This window comes from Salvelinus namaycush, chromosome 4 (assembly GCF_016432855.1).
Source record: "Salvelinus namaycush isolate Seneca chromosome 4, SaNama_1.0, whole genome shotgun sequence".
Taxonomy (NCBI): domain Eukaryota; kingdom Metazoa; phylum Chordata; class Actinopteri; order Salmoniformes; family Salmonidae; genus Salvelinus; species Salvelinus namaycush.
The window spans coordinates 76,938,681-76,952,217 of record NC_052310.1 but is presented as its reverse complement, the minus strand read 5'-3'; the positions used below and the strand labels follow the sequence as shown (position 1 = coordinate 76,952,217).

At 39.7% G+C, this 13,537-nt stretch overlaps 1 protein-coding gene across 1 annotated transcript in view; it reads right to left on the bottom strand.

Moving 5' to 3' along the window:
* The window catches only part of LOC120046834 (protein sidekick-2-like), a 200,304-nt gene that overhangs the window by 47,079 nt on the left and 139,688 nt on the right, over positions 1-13,537 (bottom strand). The window contains exons 28-32 of the mRNA XM_038992381.1: positions 9,976-10,170; positions 9,092-9,293; positions 8,764-8,867; positions 8,159-8,229; positions 7,279-7,414 (exon numbers count right to left, since the gene is read on the bottom strand). Coding sequence (XP_038848309.1) covers positions 7,279-7,414; positions 8,159-8,229; positions 8,764-8,867; positions 9,092-9,293; positions 9,976-10,170 — 708 coding nt within the window. The remainder of the gene's footprint in view (positions 1-7,278; positions 7,415-8,158; positions 8,230-8,763; positions 8,868-9,091; positions 9,294-9,975; positions 10,171-13,537) is intronic.

Below are 13,537 nucleotides of genomic sequence, written 5' to 3'. Positions count from 1 at the left end.
AAAGGGTGCGTGCTCAGCCCCCTCCTGAGTTACGGAGTTACCTCCGTTGCAGAGGATAATTGACCAAGCATTATCACTATTGGAGACAGCTTTTAAGTTTTACAAGAGTCTTTTATACAGATGAAACTTGTTTTAAATGCAAAGAAAACCCATTTTATGATTTTTAATAGGTTCAAAAAGTTGGTTGAAAATACACTTGCACTTACGAGCTAAGATGGTTCTCGAATTAATCAGGTCTCTGCATATAAATACTTAGGGATATGGTTGGAAGATAAACTGTCTTTTAAAATGCTTATTGACAAACTTTGTAAACGACTAAAAATCAAGCTAGGCTTCCTCTATAGAAACAGGACTTGTTTTTCCTCTACAAATAGAAGACAAATTGTGCAAGCTACTTTTATGTCTGTTAGATTATGGGGATATTATTTACATGCATGCTACGGCATCAACACTTAAATCGCTGGATACTACTTATCATTGCGCACTTAGGTGCACTAGCTACATAGCTCACCACTGTGTTTTATATCAAAATGTGGGTTGGACTTCACTGTCCGTGAGATGAGAACAACATGCTCTCGTGTTTGTCTATAAAGCACTTCTGAATAAGCTACCTTCTTATTTATCATCACTCATCAACATTAGAATTAGAATTCCTAAAACCAGGTCTCAACATGGATTACACTTGAGGCCCCTTTGATGTCCACAGAGTTGGGTATGGCTGCCTTTTCCTGTTATGCTCCTTGCTTATGGAATAGCCTGCAGACTAAATTTAAACTTGAGACTCTTGTCCCCCTGTTGCCCATTTTAAATATTTATTGGAGGATTTCTTTTTGTATTGCTTGTAACTGTTTCGGGTAATGCAAGTTATTGTGCTGTTAGGGGAATAACCTATGTTGCTGTATTTTCTTGTGTTATCTGTGATCGTTTTGTACGTCTTGTGTAGTTTCTTAATCATTGTACTGTATGTGTAAACATGTATATGCAGGGCCCAGCTGTAAAAGAGAACTTGGTCTCAGTCTGTGTTCCTTGTTGGAATAATATTAACCTTTACTTAACACCCATCCCTGATCCGGGAGCATCCTCATCAGTAAAAGCTGACTAGCATAGCCTAGCATAGCGCCACAAGTAAATAATAGCATATAAATATCATGAAATCACAAGTCCAATACAGCAAATGAAAGATAAACATCTTGTGAATCCAGCCATCATTTCCGATTTTTAAAATGTTTTACAGCGAAAACACAATATGTATTTCTATTAGCTAACCACAATAGCCAAAGACTCAACCGCATATTTTCACCATGTTTCTACCGCATAGGTAGCTATCACAAAACCGACCAAATATAATTAGTCACTAACCAAGAAACAACTTCATCAGGTGACAGTCTTATAACATGTTATACAATAAATTTATGTTTTGTTCGAAAATGTGCATATTTGAGGTATAAATCATAGTTTTACATTGCAGCTACCATCAAAAATATCACCAAAGCAGCCAGAATAATTACAGAGAGCAACGTGAAATACATAAATACTCATCATAAAACATTTATGAAAAATACATGGTGTACAGCAAATGAAAGATAAACATCTTGTGAATCCAGCCAATATTTCCGATTTTTTAAGTGTTTTACAGCGAAAACAAAATATAGCATTATATTAGCTTACCACAATAGCCAAACACACAACCGCATTTATTCACCGCATAGATAGCATTCGCAAAAACCAGCAAAAGATATAAAATTAATCACTAACCTTGACCAACTTCATCAGATGACAGTCTTATAACATCAGGTTATACAATACACTTATGTTTTGTTCGAAAATGTGCATATTTAGAGCTGCAAACCGTGGTTATACATTGTGAATATGTAGCATCGATTCACCAGAATGTCCGGAGCTATTTTGGACACTCACCTAATCTGACCAAAGAACTCATCATAAACTTTACATAAAAATACTTGTTGTATGGCAAATGAAAGATACACTGGTTCTTAATGCAACCGCCGTGTTAGATTTTTTAAAATAACTTTACCATAACAAACAGCTTGCGTTATTGCGAGACAGCGCCCGCCAAAACGGCGGAGAATAGAAATAACATTTTCCACAGAAATACAAAATAACATCATCAATTGTTCTTACTTTTGGTGAGCTTCCATCAGAATCTTGTACAAGGAGTCCTAGGTCCAGAATAAATCGTTGTTTGGTTTTAGAATGTCCTTTTCTCCTGTCGAATTCGCGCCACAATGCTAGCCAATGTTGATGACGTTCCCAATTTCTCTCGACGCAAAGAACGGAAAACTCCAAAAGTCCCAATAAACGTTGAATAATCTGATAAAACTCGGTTGAAAAACCTACTTTACGATGTTATTATCACATGTATCAAATAAAATCAGAGCCGGAGATATTAGCCGTGTATACCGAACGCTTATCAGAAGACAATATGGAGGTGCTTCGCGCGCCTAGGTAGAGAAAGGAAATTCCTGACCTGCCACTCCAAAAGCTCTTGTTCGACCTCAGATCAAGCTAGACACCCCATTCCACCTTCCACTGCCTGTTGACATCTAGTGGAAGGCGTATGAAGTGCATGCATATCGATAAATATTAGGCAATTGAATAGGCAGGCCCTGAAACAGAGCCTCGTTTTCAGATTTTTCACTTCCTGTCTGGAAGTTTGCTGCAAAATGAGTTCTGTTTTACTCACAGATATAATTCAAACAGTTTTAGAAACTTGAGAGTGTTTTCTATCCAATAGTAATAATAATATGCATATTGTATGATCTAGAATAGAGTACGAGGCCGTTTAAATTGGGCACAATTTTTTCCAAAGTGAAAATAGCGCCCCCCTATTGACAAGAAGTTCATTAGAGATACCAGCCTCAGAAATTGTAGCCCAAATAAATGCCTCACAGAGTTCAAATAACAGACACATCTCAACATCAACTGTTCAGAGGAGACTGTGTGAATCAGGCCTTAATGCACAAATTGCTGCACTAGCACTACTAAAGGACACCAATAAGAAGAAGAGACTTGTTTTGGCCAAGAAACATGAGCAATGGTCTGGAGTCCAAATTGGAGATTTTTAGTTCCAACCGCCGTGTCTTTGTGACACGCGGTGTCTGTGAACAGATGACCTCCACGTGTATTTCCGACCGTAAAGCACAGAGGAGGAGGTGTTATGGTGTGGGGGTGCTTTGCTGGTGACACTGTTTGTGATTTATTTAGAATTCAAGGCACACTTAACCAGCATGGCTACTACAGCATTCTGCAGCGATACGCCATCCCATCTGGTTTGGGCTTATTGGGACTATGATTTTTATTTCAACAGTACAATGACCCAACACACCTACAGGCTGTGTAAGGGCTATTTGACCAAGAAGGAGAGTGATGGAGTGCTGCATCAGATGTCCTGGTCTCCACAATCACCCAACCTCAACCAAATTGAGAAGATTTGGGTTGAGTTGGACCAACAGAGTGAAGGAAAAGCAGCCAACAAGTGCTCAGCATATGTCCTATTTTGAAGGAGCATAACTCCTTCAAAATGGTTGGCAAAGCATTCCAGGTGAAGCTGGTTGAGAGAATTCCAAGCGTGTGCAAAGCTGTTTTCAAGGCAAAGGGTGGCTATTTGAATCTCAAATATATTTTGATTTGTTTAACACTTTTTTGTTGCTAAATGATTCCATATGTGTTATTTCATAGTTTTGTGTTCACTATTATTCTGCAATGTAGAAAATAGTACAAATAAAGAAAAACCTTTGTACTAAAACTTTTGACCGGTAATGTACATAGACTTGAAATCACTGGCCACTTTAATAATGGAACACTAGTCACTTCAATAATGTTTACATATTTTACATTACTCATCTCATATGTATATACTGTATTATATCCTATTCTACTGTATATTAGTTTATGCCGCTCTGACATTGCTCGTCCATATATTTAGATATTCTTAATTCCATTCCTTTACTTAGATATGTGTGTATTGTATGTATTGATGTAAAATTGTTACATATTACTTGTTAGATATAACTGCACTGTTGGAGCGAGAAACACAAGCATTTCACTACCCCCAATAACATCTACTAAACACGTGTATGTAACCAAGAAAATTTGATTTGTCTCTCCAGAGATGTTCCATCAGGTTCAACTCTGGGCTCTGGCGTGGCCACTCAAGGACATTCAGAGACTTGTCCCGAAGCCATTCCTGCATTGTTTTGGCTGTGTGCTGATTAAACTAATCATGTAAATGTAATTAACTAGGAATTCGGGGCACCAAGCAAAATATTCAGATTACAAAGTTATAATTTTCCTAATATAACACTTCAGATATTTTAATATCTGATCAATTAGTCTTCTAATTATTGAATTATTATTTACCTCACGTTAGTCTCATTCCGAACGTCGTAAATTGTTGGTTATCTGCTCGAACCCAGCCTTTACTATGAATCATCCATACACCAATTGTCTTAATCATTTATTTACTAACTAAATAATCACAAAAATGCATAAACAAACAAACAGTAGAAAAGGTTTCAAGGAAATTATAGGGGAGGTTCCCTAGTGGGCTAAGCCAATATGACGGCTTGGTGGACAAAGGGAAGTGGGTCTGTACTGAGAACAGGTGGGAAGACAAAAGGAATCATTACACAGTTGATAATTATACTAATTGAAATGCTAATCTTTTGCACATGAATGCTCACTCATTCGGAGCATCTCTCTCTCTCTGCTTCCCTGAAGTCTTTCGTGGTTAGAATGGATACTTCAGAGTACCATTCAGAAATGTTCTCATTGACAGATGTTTTGGCGGTTGTCGGCATTCACAATCCCAGGTTTACATAATTTCTAGCTGAAGACTAGTAATTAGTAACTAAGATTTGCTCTTATTGTGTCGGGATCGATAGTCTCAGAGTTTAACCATTTCCTGCCGTGTAGCCAATGTTCCACGTGGTATGGTTAGGAATTCAACAACCATTACAACCTTAGCTTATTCTGAGGTTTTTGTGGTCTGAAGAGGATTTCCTCAGGAGGGGGTTTTATTCGTAACAATAGAACAGGAGGTTCTATGACGTCAGCTCATGTCTGTGCTCACGGGGGCGGGCCAATGACTTAGTTAAACTTTAAAGGGAATACAATTCTCTCACATTAAAGGTTTAACATCACATTACATAATTTCATAAATAGTTTTGTCTTTACTCATTCATTTTATACAAGAATTAGATGCAAACCCCATAATTGAGAAATGTACATATTCAGAGATATAGTTATGTGTGTTTCCTGTCCTCTCTGAGGTCACCAAATGAAACACACTCATCATACCCGCCCCTTACGTGTCCATGGACCATTCCCACCTCCTCACAAGTGGACATATTGTATCAAATTCCCATTTTGGGGATTTAGGAGTTTGCCACGTGAAATCCTTTGTCTACCTATGTGTCTCTCTTTCTGCATGGCCTGGGGGAGAGAGTCTCCTCCAGGATTTTACAACCTGAGATAACAGAACCTGGGTGTAGGAGAGAGAGAGGGGGATGCCACGATCTATACCCAGAAAGGGCCACGTCATGACAGTGCTTAGGGTCATTGTCCTGTTGGATGGTGAACCTTCGCCCCACACTGAGGTCCTGAGCGCTCTGGAGCAAGTTTTCATCAAGGATCTCTCTGTACTTTGCTCCGTTCATCTTTTGCTCTATCCTGAGTAGTCTCCCAGTCCCTGCCGTTGAAAACCAGAAACACAGCATGATGTTGCCACTCCCATGCTTCACCGTAGGGATGGTGCCAGGTTTCCTCCAGACGTGACATTTGGCATTCAGGCCAAATAGTTCAATCTTGGTTTCATCAGACCAGCTCTTGTTTCTCTTGGTCTGAGAGTCTTTAGGTTCCTTTTGGCAAACTCCAAGCGGCTGTCATGTGATTAGAGAGTTGGGTCAGTAACCAAAAAGGTTGCTGGATCCAATCCCCGAGCTGACAAGGTAAAAATCTGTCGTTCTGCCCCTGAGCACTGTTCCCCAGGCGCCGAAGACGTGGATGTCGATTAAGGCAGCCCCCCGCACCTCTCTGATTCAGAGGGTTAAATGCGGAAGACACATTTCAGTTGTACAACTGACTAGGTATCCTTCTTTCCCCCCATGTGCCTTTTACTGAGGAGTGGCTTCCGTCTGGCCACTCTACCATAAACACCTGATTGTTGGAGTGTTGCAGAGATGGTTGTCATTCTGGAAGGTTCTCCCATCTCCACAAAGGAACTCTGGAGCTCTGCCAGAGTGACAATCGCGTTCTTGTTCACGTCCCTGACCAAGGCCCTTCTCCCCCGATTTCTCAGTTTGGCCAGGCAGCCAGCTCTAGGAAGAGTCTTGGTGGTTCCAAATATCTTTCATTTAAGAATAATGGAGGCCACTGTGTTCTTGGAGACCTTGCTGCATAAATGTTTTGGTACCCTTCCCCAGATCCGTGCCTCGACATAATACTGTCTCGGAGCTCTACGGAGAATTCCTTTGACCTCATAGCTTGGTTTTTGCTCTGATATGCATTGTCAACTGTGGGACCTTATATAGACCGGCGTGTGCCTTTCCAAATCATGTCCAATCAATTGAATTTACTATGGGTGGACTCCAATAAAATTGTAGAAACATCTTAACAATGATCAATGGAAACAGGATGCACCTGAGCTTAATTTCCAGTCTCATAGCAAAAGGTCTGAAAACTGTTTTTGATTTTTAATACATTGCAAACATTTAAAAAAAACTGTTTTACTTTTGTCAGTATAGGGTATTGTGTGTCGACTGATGAGGAAAAAAATGAATTTAATCAATTTTATAAGGCTGTAACGTAACAAAATGTGGAAAAAGTGTCTGAATACTTTCCAAAGGCACTGTATACATAACAAAATGTAGCTAATATTTTCTTACTTACTTAAAAAAAGTATTTTAAGTATTTCACTGTAAAGTCTACACCTGTTGTATTTGGTACATGTGACAAATACAATTTGATGTGACTGTTCTGCAAGAACCAGTGAAAAACCCACACAATCATAGAAACCCACACTAACTTCATCAAAGAGAAATGAAACATCACACAGACCGAGCAGATAGTAGAAGACTATTAGAAGGGACTGATTCTAAGAGGTGTAGTGTCAGGTGTCAGGCACAGCCAGTGTTACAGGAAGACAATATAGGAGAATGTTTGGTACACGTTCTGATGGAGTTCTGTGTGGCCTTGTTGAGAGATGGTGGTTGATATGAGGTTGTAGGAGCATTGTGGGGAGGTTATGACACTACTCACAGTTGAGCTCGGTCCAAGTATTGGAGGGGCTGTTGGCGGTGCGTACGGAGAAGCTGCGGAGGCGGTCGTACATGAGCTCCCGGTACCGTATCCGGAAACCAAGGAGGATACCGTTAATCTTCTCCTCAGACGGATGCTGTGATGACAACACATAACGTGAGACTACCATTAGGTCATGTTCAACATAGTCTCTTTCACGGACAGTCATATTTACAAAGCCAAGCAAGCTAACTAGATATTTGATTAAAAATAATAATATATTTAATTTATAACTCGCTTTACGATCATCCCATTTATGGCAAGCCCTCTCCGGCAAAGCATAAATGGGATGTGTACAACAGGACTAAGATAAAGATTCAAAAATCCCCAGACAACCGGAGCTCATCCATGGCTGACTCACACAGACAGAAATCCCCAGACAACGAGCTCATCCATGGCTGACTCACACAGACAGAAATCCCCAGACAACTGGAGCTCATCCATGGCTGACTCACACAGACAGAAATCCCCAGACAACTGGAGCTCATCCATGGCTGACTCACACAGACAGAAATTCTCATGTTGTAAAACATTAGATAACAGGGCCAGAACAAATGGAAAAGAGAGGAGTGAGAGAGAGAACAGGGGAAAGAGAGAAGAGTTTGGATGTCTCGGTGTAAAACTCCTACAGGTAGTAACCTGGGAACTCTCCATCTCCAGTTAATGACCTGCTAATTCAAGTGTTAGTGTTAGAGAGAGGAGGTGTGTGTTCCACTCAGTCTAAGTACACCCTATTCACCGTGCTACCCTCTCATTACCACCCACTGACTGACAGATGACTGGGTTTTACTGCGGATAGGAAGACAGACATCAGAACCAATCACCACCAGTCTCTTCTTACCTGCCAGCGAATCAGCACGGATGTAGTTGTGTGTGGTGTGACAGAGAGGATTGTGGGGGCTTCGTCAGGGGCTGCAACAGAAGGAGAGAAAAGAACAAAGGTTGAAAGCAAGGACAATTAGTTGAGTCTACCATCAGGCGCAAATAACTAATGCAGTGGTATTCACAGCATACATACACACAACTAAAGAGAACATATCACCCATTGGTAAACAAGTCAAATTTGGGCATGAGAATGATTTGAAGGAAGAACATTTCTTGAATTAAAGTTAGTTCTGCTCGGTTGACACTGTTTGGTTTTAAGTGCCCCCCCCCCATCACACAGCAACCACAGATGGTGAAGATGACATCACCTATTCTGCTGCTGCCAATAATGTCCTCACCACAGCTATACATTAACTCATCCTGACATTCTACTCAGGGAAGGATTCTAACCCAACACTGATGTAAAACACACCTTAAAGAACCCCTGCTTACAAATGTGTCAATGTGGCAAATCCAAGGACAATGAAGACCAAATCATGTGAGGATAATATGATGTCCACAAGGATCTTTATTTTCAATGCAGTAAGATAACACATAACACAAAGAGTTCAAGTCTCTTACCGTCCTGTAGTGTGGTGATAACTTCACTCTCCTCGCTGTATTCACTGTCTCCTATGTCGTTGGTGGCTTTCACTCTAAACTGGTAGGACATGAAGGGCTTCAGCCTAGCAACAGAGATGTAACACATGACAACATCATTCTCAGTCGTTACAACATTTTTTTCAATCTTTCAAGTTCCATTTAGGGCTAAGTGCAGCTTTTCCAAGCAAATATCTCAAATAGCTCTGCTCAAGGGTCTATACTGTGATAGGAAACCTCCCACTATGTACCCCTGTTAGTGCACTGGGTAGGGTGCTAGGCAGTGTGCTAGGTAGGGTGCATACTGTACCTGCCAACTATGTAGAAGCTGGACTCGTGGTTGACCGAGGCAGAGTGGACGGTCCAGTTGCTTTCAGGCAGTTCTCTCAGCTGCACGGTGTAGTAGCGGACCATAGAGAGGCCGTCGCTGCCTGGTTCCCATGACAACAACACGCTGCGGGCCTGAACATTCTCTTGGGGCACCATGGGACGACCGGTGGGCTGAGGGCGAGCTGGGGGAGAAAGAGGGGAGACAGAGAGGAAGAGGGGAAGAGAGAGGGGAAAACAGAGGGTGTTAAAGAGGCTAACAAGGTTAACAACAACAGTTCTATGATAACAGGAAGAAAGTTTGAACTGTGTACAAGTTCTTATCAGGTTAAACAAATGACCATACACAAATGGCTCAATCATTAGCCTAGAGTACTCACTAACTTCATGTGCTTGTGTAAAAACACTAAACAAATAGCTTATTACTGCAGATGTAACCGGGCAGAATATGACTCATTAGAAACCAATGTGCTGAATCTGTAAACCACTATAAGATGAGATGAGTGTTTGTTCTAAACTCGATGGAATTCTCTGTTGCTTACGGTAACTACCTGACTTAGCCCAGCCACTCAAACATTTTGTGTCAACCCTGAGAAAATAAATCTGTCTGCTCTCTAACACATGTAGACAATATTCTGTGGTATGCTCTAAAGTACAATAACTCATATGGTAATGTAACATAAAACTTGTAGTACACAAAATACACAATCATTTCTGGAATGTCCTATAAGCTACAATAACTCATACTATAACTTTTCCATATGTTTCCATAGTAACCTCACTTTTTGGTATATTCAATAAGTACAATAACTCATACACTAATGTTATATAACACATCATTTGACATATCTTTCAATTCACATTTACCTCTCTTCTCTGTGGTGACCACCAGTGCCTCTGCGGCCTCCCCCCAGCCCTTGCGTGTCTGGGCTGTGATGCGGAACACGTATACTGACTCTTGTTTCAGGCCAGTAACCGTGTACTGTCGAGCACTCGGTTTTAACACGTCCACTGTGGCCGTGTTGCTATTGGTCGAGTTCAGACGATACGTGATCTGATAGGCTGAGAAGAGAAAAGAGAAAACACAACATGAAAGCATAGTCAGACACTATTAACTTGATGATTATCCTTAATGTCTGTCAACATTTCCTTCAGAAGATATGATGATTATCCTTAATGTCTGTCAACATTTCCTTCAGAAGATATGAGGATTATCCTTAATGTCTGTCAACATTTCCTTCAGAAGATATGATGATTATCCTTAATGTCTGTCAACATTTCCTTCAGAAGATATGAGGATTATCCTTAATGTCTGTCAACATTTCCTTCAAAAGATATGATGATTAACGTTAATGTCTGTCAACATTTCCTTCAGAAGATATGAAGATTATCCTTAATGTCTGTCAACATTTCATTCAGATGATATGATGATTATCCTTAATGTCTGTCAACATTTCCTTCAGAAGATATGATGAGTATCCTTAATGTCTGTCAACATTTCCTTCAGAAGATATGATGATTATCCTTAATGTCTGTCAACATTTCCTTCAGAAGATATGATGATTATCCTTAATGTCTGTCAACATTTCCTTCAGAAGATATGAGGATTATCCTTAATGTCTGTCTACATTTCCTTCAGAAGATATGAGGATTATCCTTAATGTCTGTCAACATTTCCTTCAGAAGATATGATGATTATCCTTAATGTCTGTCAACATTTCCTTCAGAAAATATGAGGATTAACCTTAATGTCTGTCAACATTTCCTTCAGAAGATATGAGGATTAACCTTAATGTCTGTCAACATTTCCTTCAGAAGATATGGACACCCACATTTTAAAGTGGAACTGACAGTGTTTTAACTACTTTGCAGACAAACAGACAATCATATCAGTCAAAAATATCAAATACCCAGTTTATGCTTCAAAAAAGGCATTGTTGGCTAAATAGATGGATGCAGTTCAATGGATGATTAATATAATTCCCCAATACATTTCTTGGTAGTCCAAAAAAATATTGCTGTCGGGTTGTCAATCACAGCTGGCCTGGTACATTGTTTGCAGACACATGCCAATCCTAGCTGGGCTACTAAAATGTTGCAGTCTGGCTTCGGTTTATAAAACTTGACAATAAATAACCAAAAAACTAAACCTGCAACAAAACACCATACAAAAGAGAAACATGTAGGCCTATTACAGCAACATTTGAGCAGTAGCCTAGGTTGGGCTACTCAACTGACGTTGCAATACGTTTTGAGTGCGCCATACAGCGATGCTGCATTCAACCGCACTGGTGATCCATGCAGTGCAAAAAAATGAAAAACATGTTTGACATTTAAATGTCATAACAATCTATAGCTACTTTTTTGTTATTTGGAGTTAGGGTCACAGCATATTATGCACATCTGCAAGCTAGCATAGCAGCAAAGGCTTGACAAATATTATTTATCTCTTTTGTTGTAATATGTTAAAATGCTATATTCAGCATCCTACTGCCCCACACGTTCGTGGGGACACAGGAGGGGTGGACATTATAAAGGACCATATTTTTTCAAATAAAACAACGGGCAGTTTGAGTCGTGGCTGCAATGTTTGTGTCTTTTCAATATGACCAATGCGCTTATTGCAACAATTCTGGCAGTTCCACTTTAACCTCTAATTCCTCCCAAACCCGGATCCGGGAGCACCCCCATCAGTAAAAAAGCTGACTAGCATAGCCTAGCATAGCGTCACAAGTAAATACTAGCATCTAAATATCATTAAATCACAAGTCCAAGACACCAGATGAAAGATACACATCTTGTGAATCCAGCCGTCATTTCTGATTTTTAAAATGTTTTACAGGGAAGACACAATATGTAAATCTATTAGCTAACCACGTTAGCAAAAGACACTACTTTTTTTACTCCACCATTTTTTTACTGCATCAGTAGCTATCACAAATTTGACCAAATAAAGATATAAATAGCCACTAACCAAGAAACAACTTCATCAGATGACAGTCTGATAACATATTTATTGTATAGCATATGTTTTGTTAGAAGAATGTGCATATTTCAGGTATAAATCATAGTTTACCATTGCAGCCACCATCACAACTCTCACCAAAGCAACTAGAATAACTACAGAGACCATCGTGTATTACCTAAATACTCGTCATAAAACATTTATGAAAAATACACAGCGTACAGCAAATGAAAGACACAGATCTTGTGAATCCAGCCAATATTTCAGATTTTCTAAGTGTTTTACAGCGAAAACACAATATAGCGTTATATTAGCTTACCACAATAGCAAACACACAACAGCATTGATTCAAGCCAAAAATAGCGATAACGTATAAACCACCAAAATATATAAATTTTTTCACTGACCTGCTCAGATTTCTTCAGATGACAGTCCTATAACATCATATTACACAATGCATATAGAGTTTGTTCGAAAATGTGCATATTTAGCGGCACAAATCGTGGTTATACAATGAGAAAAGTAGCCAAGCTGCCAAGAAAATGTCGGGAGAAATCTTGGGAGAGGCACCTATTCTAATCGATAAATAATCATAAACTTGACTAAAAAATACAGGTTGGACAGCAAATGAAAGATAAATTAGTTCTTAATGCAACCGCTGTGTTAGATTTTTTAAATTAACGTTACTGCGCATACAGCGTGCGCTAAAGCGAGACCGCACCGAAATTCATGGCGTATTTATTGTTTAACATTTGTCAACATAAATACGAATTAACAGCATAAAGACTTCTTACTATTTGACGAGCTTCCATCAGAATCTTGGGCAAGGTGTCCTTTCTCCAGAACAATCGTCTTTTGGTTGAAAGATGTCCTCTTCTCCTATAGAAATAGCAGCTAACGCTAGCTATGTGCAGGAGAGGTGTCCAACTCGTGAAAGCGCGTGACTAAGAAATTCCAGAAAATCGCAATAAACTGATATAAACTGCTATAAGTCGGTTTAAATTAACTACCTTATGATGTCTTTAACACCTATAATGAATAAAAACATGACCGGATATATCTAAAGGCCTATAACCGGAGCGTTCTAGAGCCACAGCCAGATGTCCTCCCTGCGCCAGAGCGAAGTGAAAAAGGACACTTTGTTCCGAGGTCTTTTATAAGCTTTCAGTTCTGCCTAGCAACCCCATTTCAACTCTCACTATTCGCTGACACCCAGGGGAAGACGTATGCAGTGCATCTCAACCAATAGAAGACAGGCAGATTTATAAACAGATCTCAGAACAGCAAGAACATTTATGCATTCTCACATCCTCATAGGAAAAATGCTCTAACTCGAGTTCTGTTTCACTCACAGATATAATTCAAACGGTTTTAGAAACTAGAGAGTGTTTTCTATCCAATAGTAATAATAATATGCATATTGTACGAGCAAGAATTGAGTACGAGGCAGTTTAATTTGGAAAC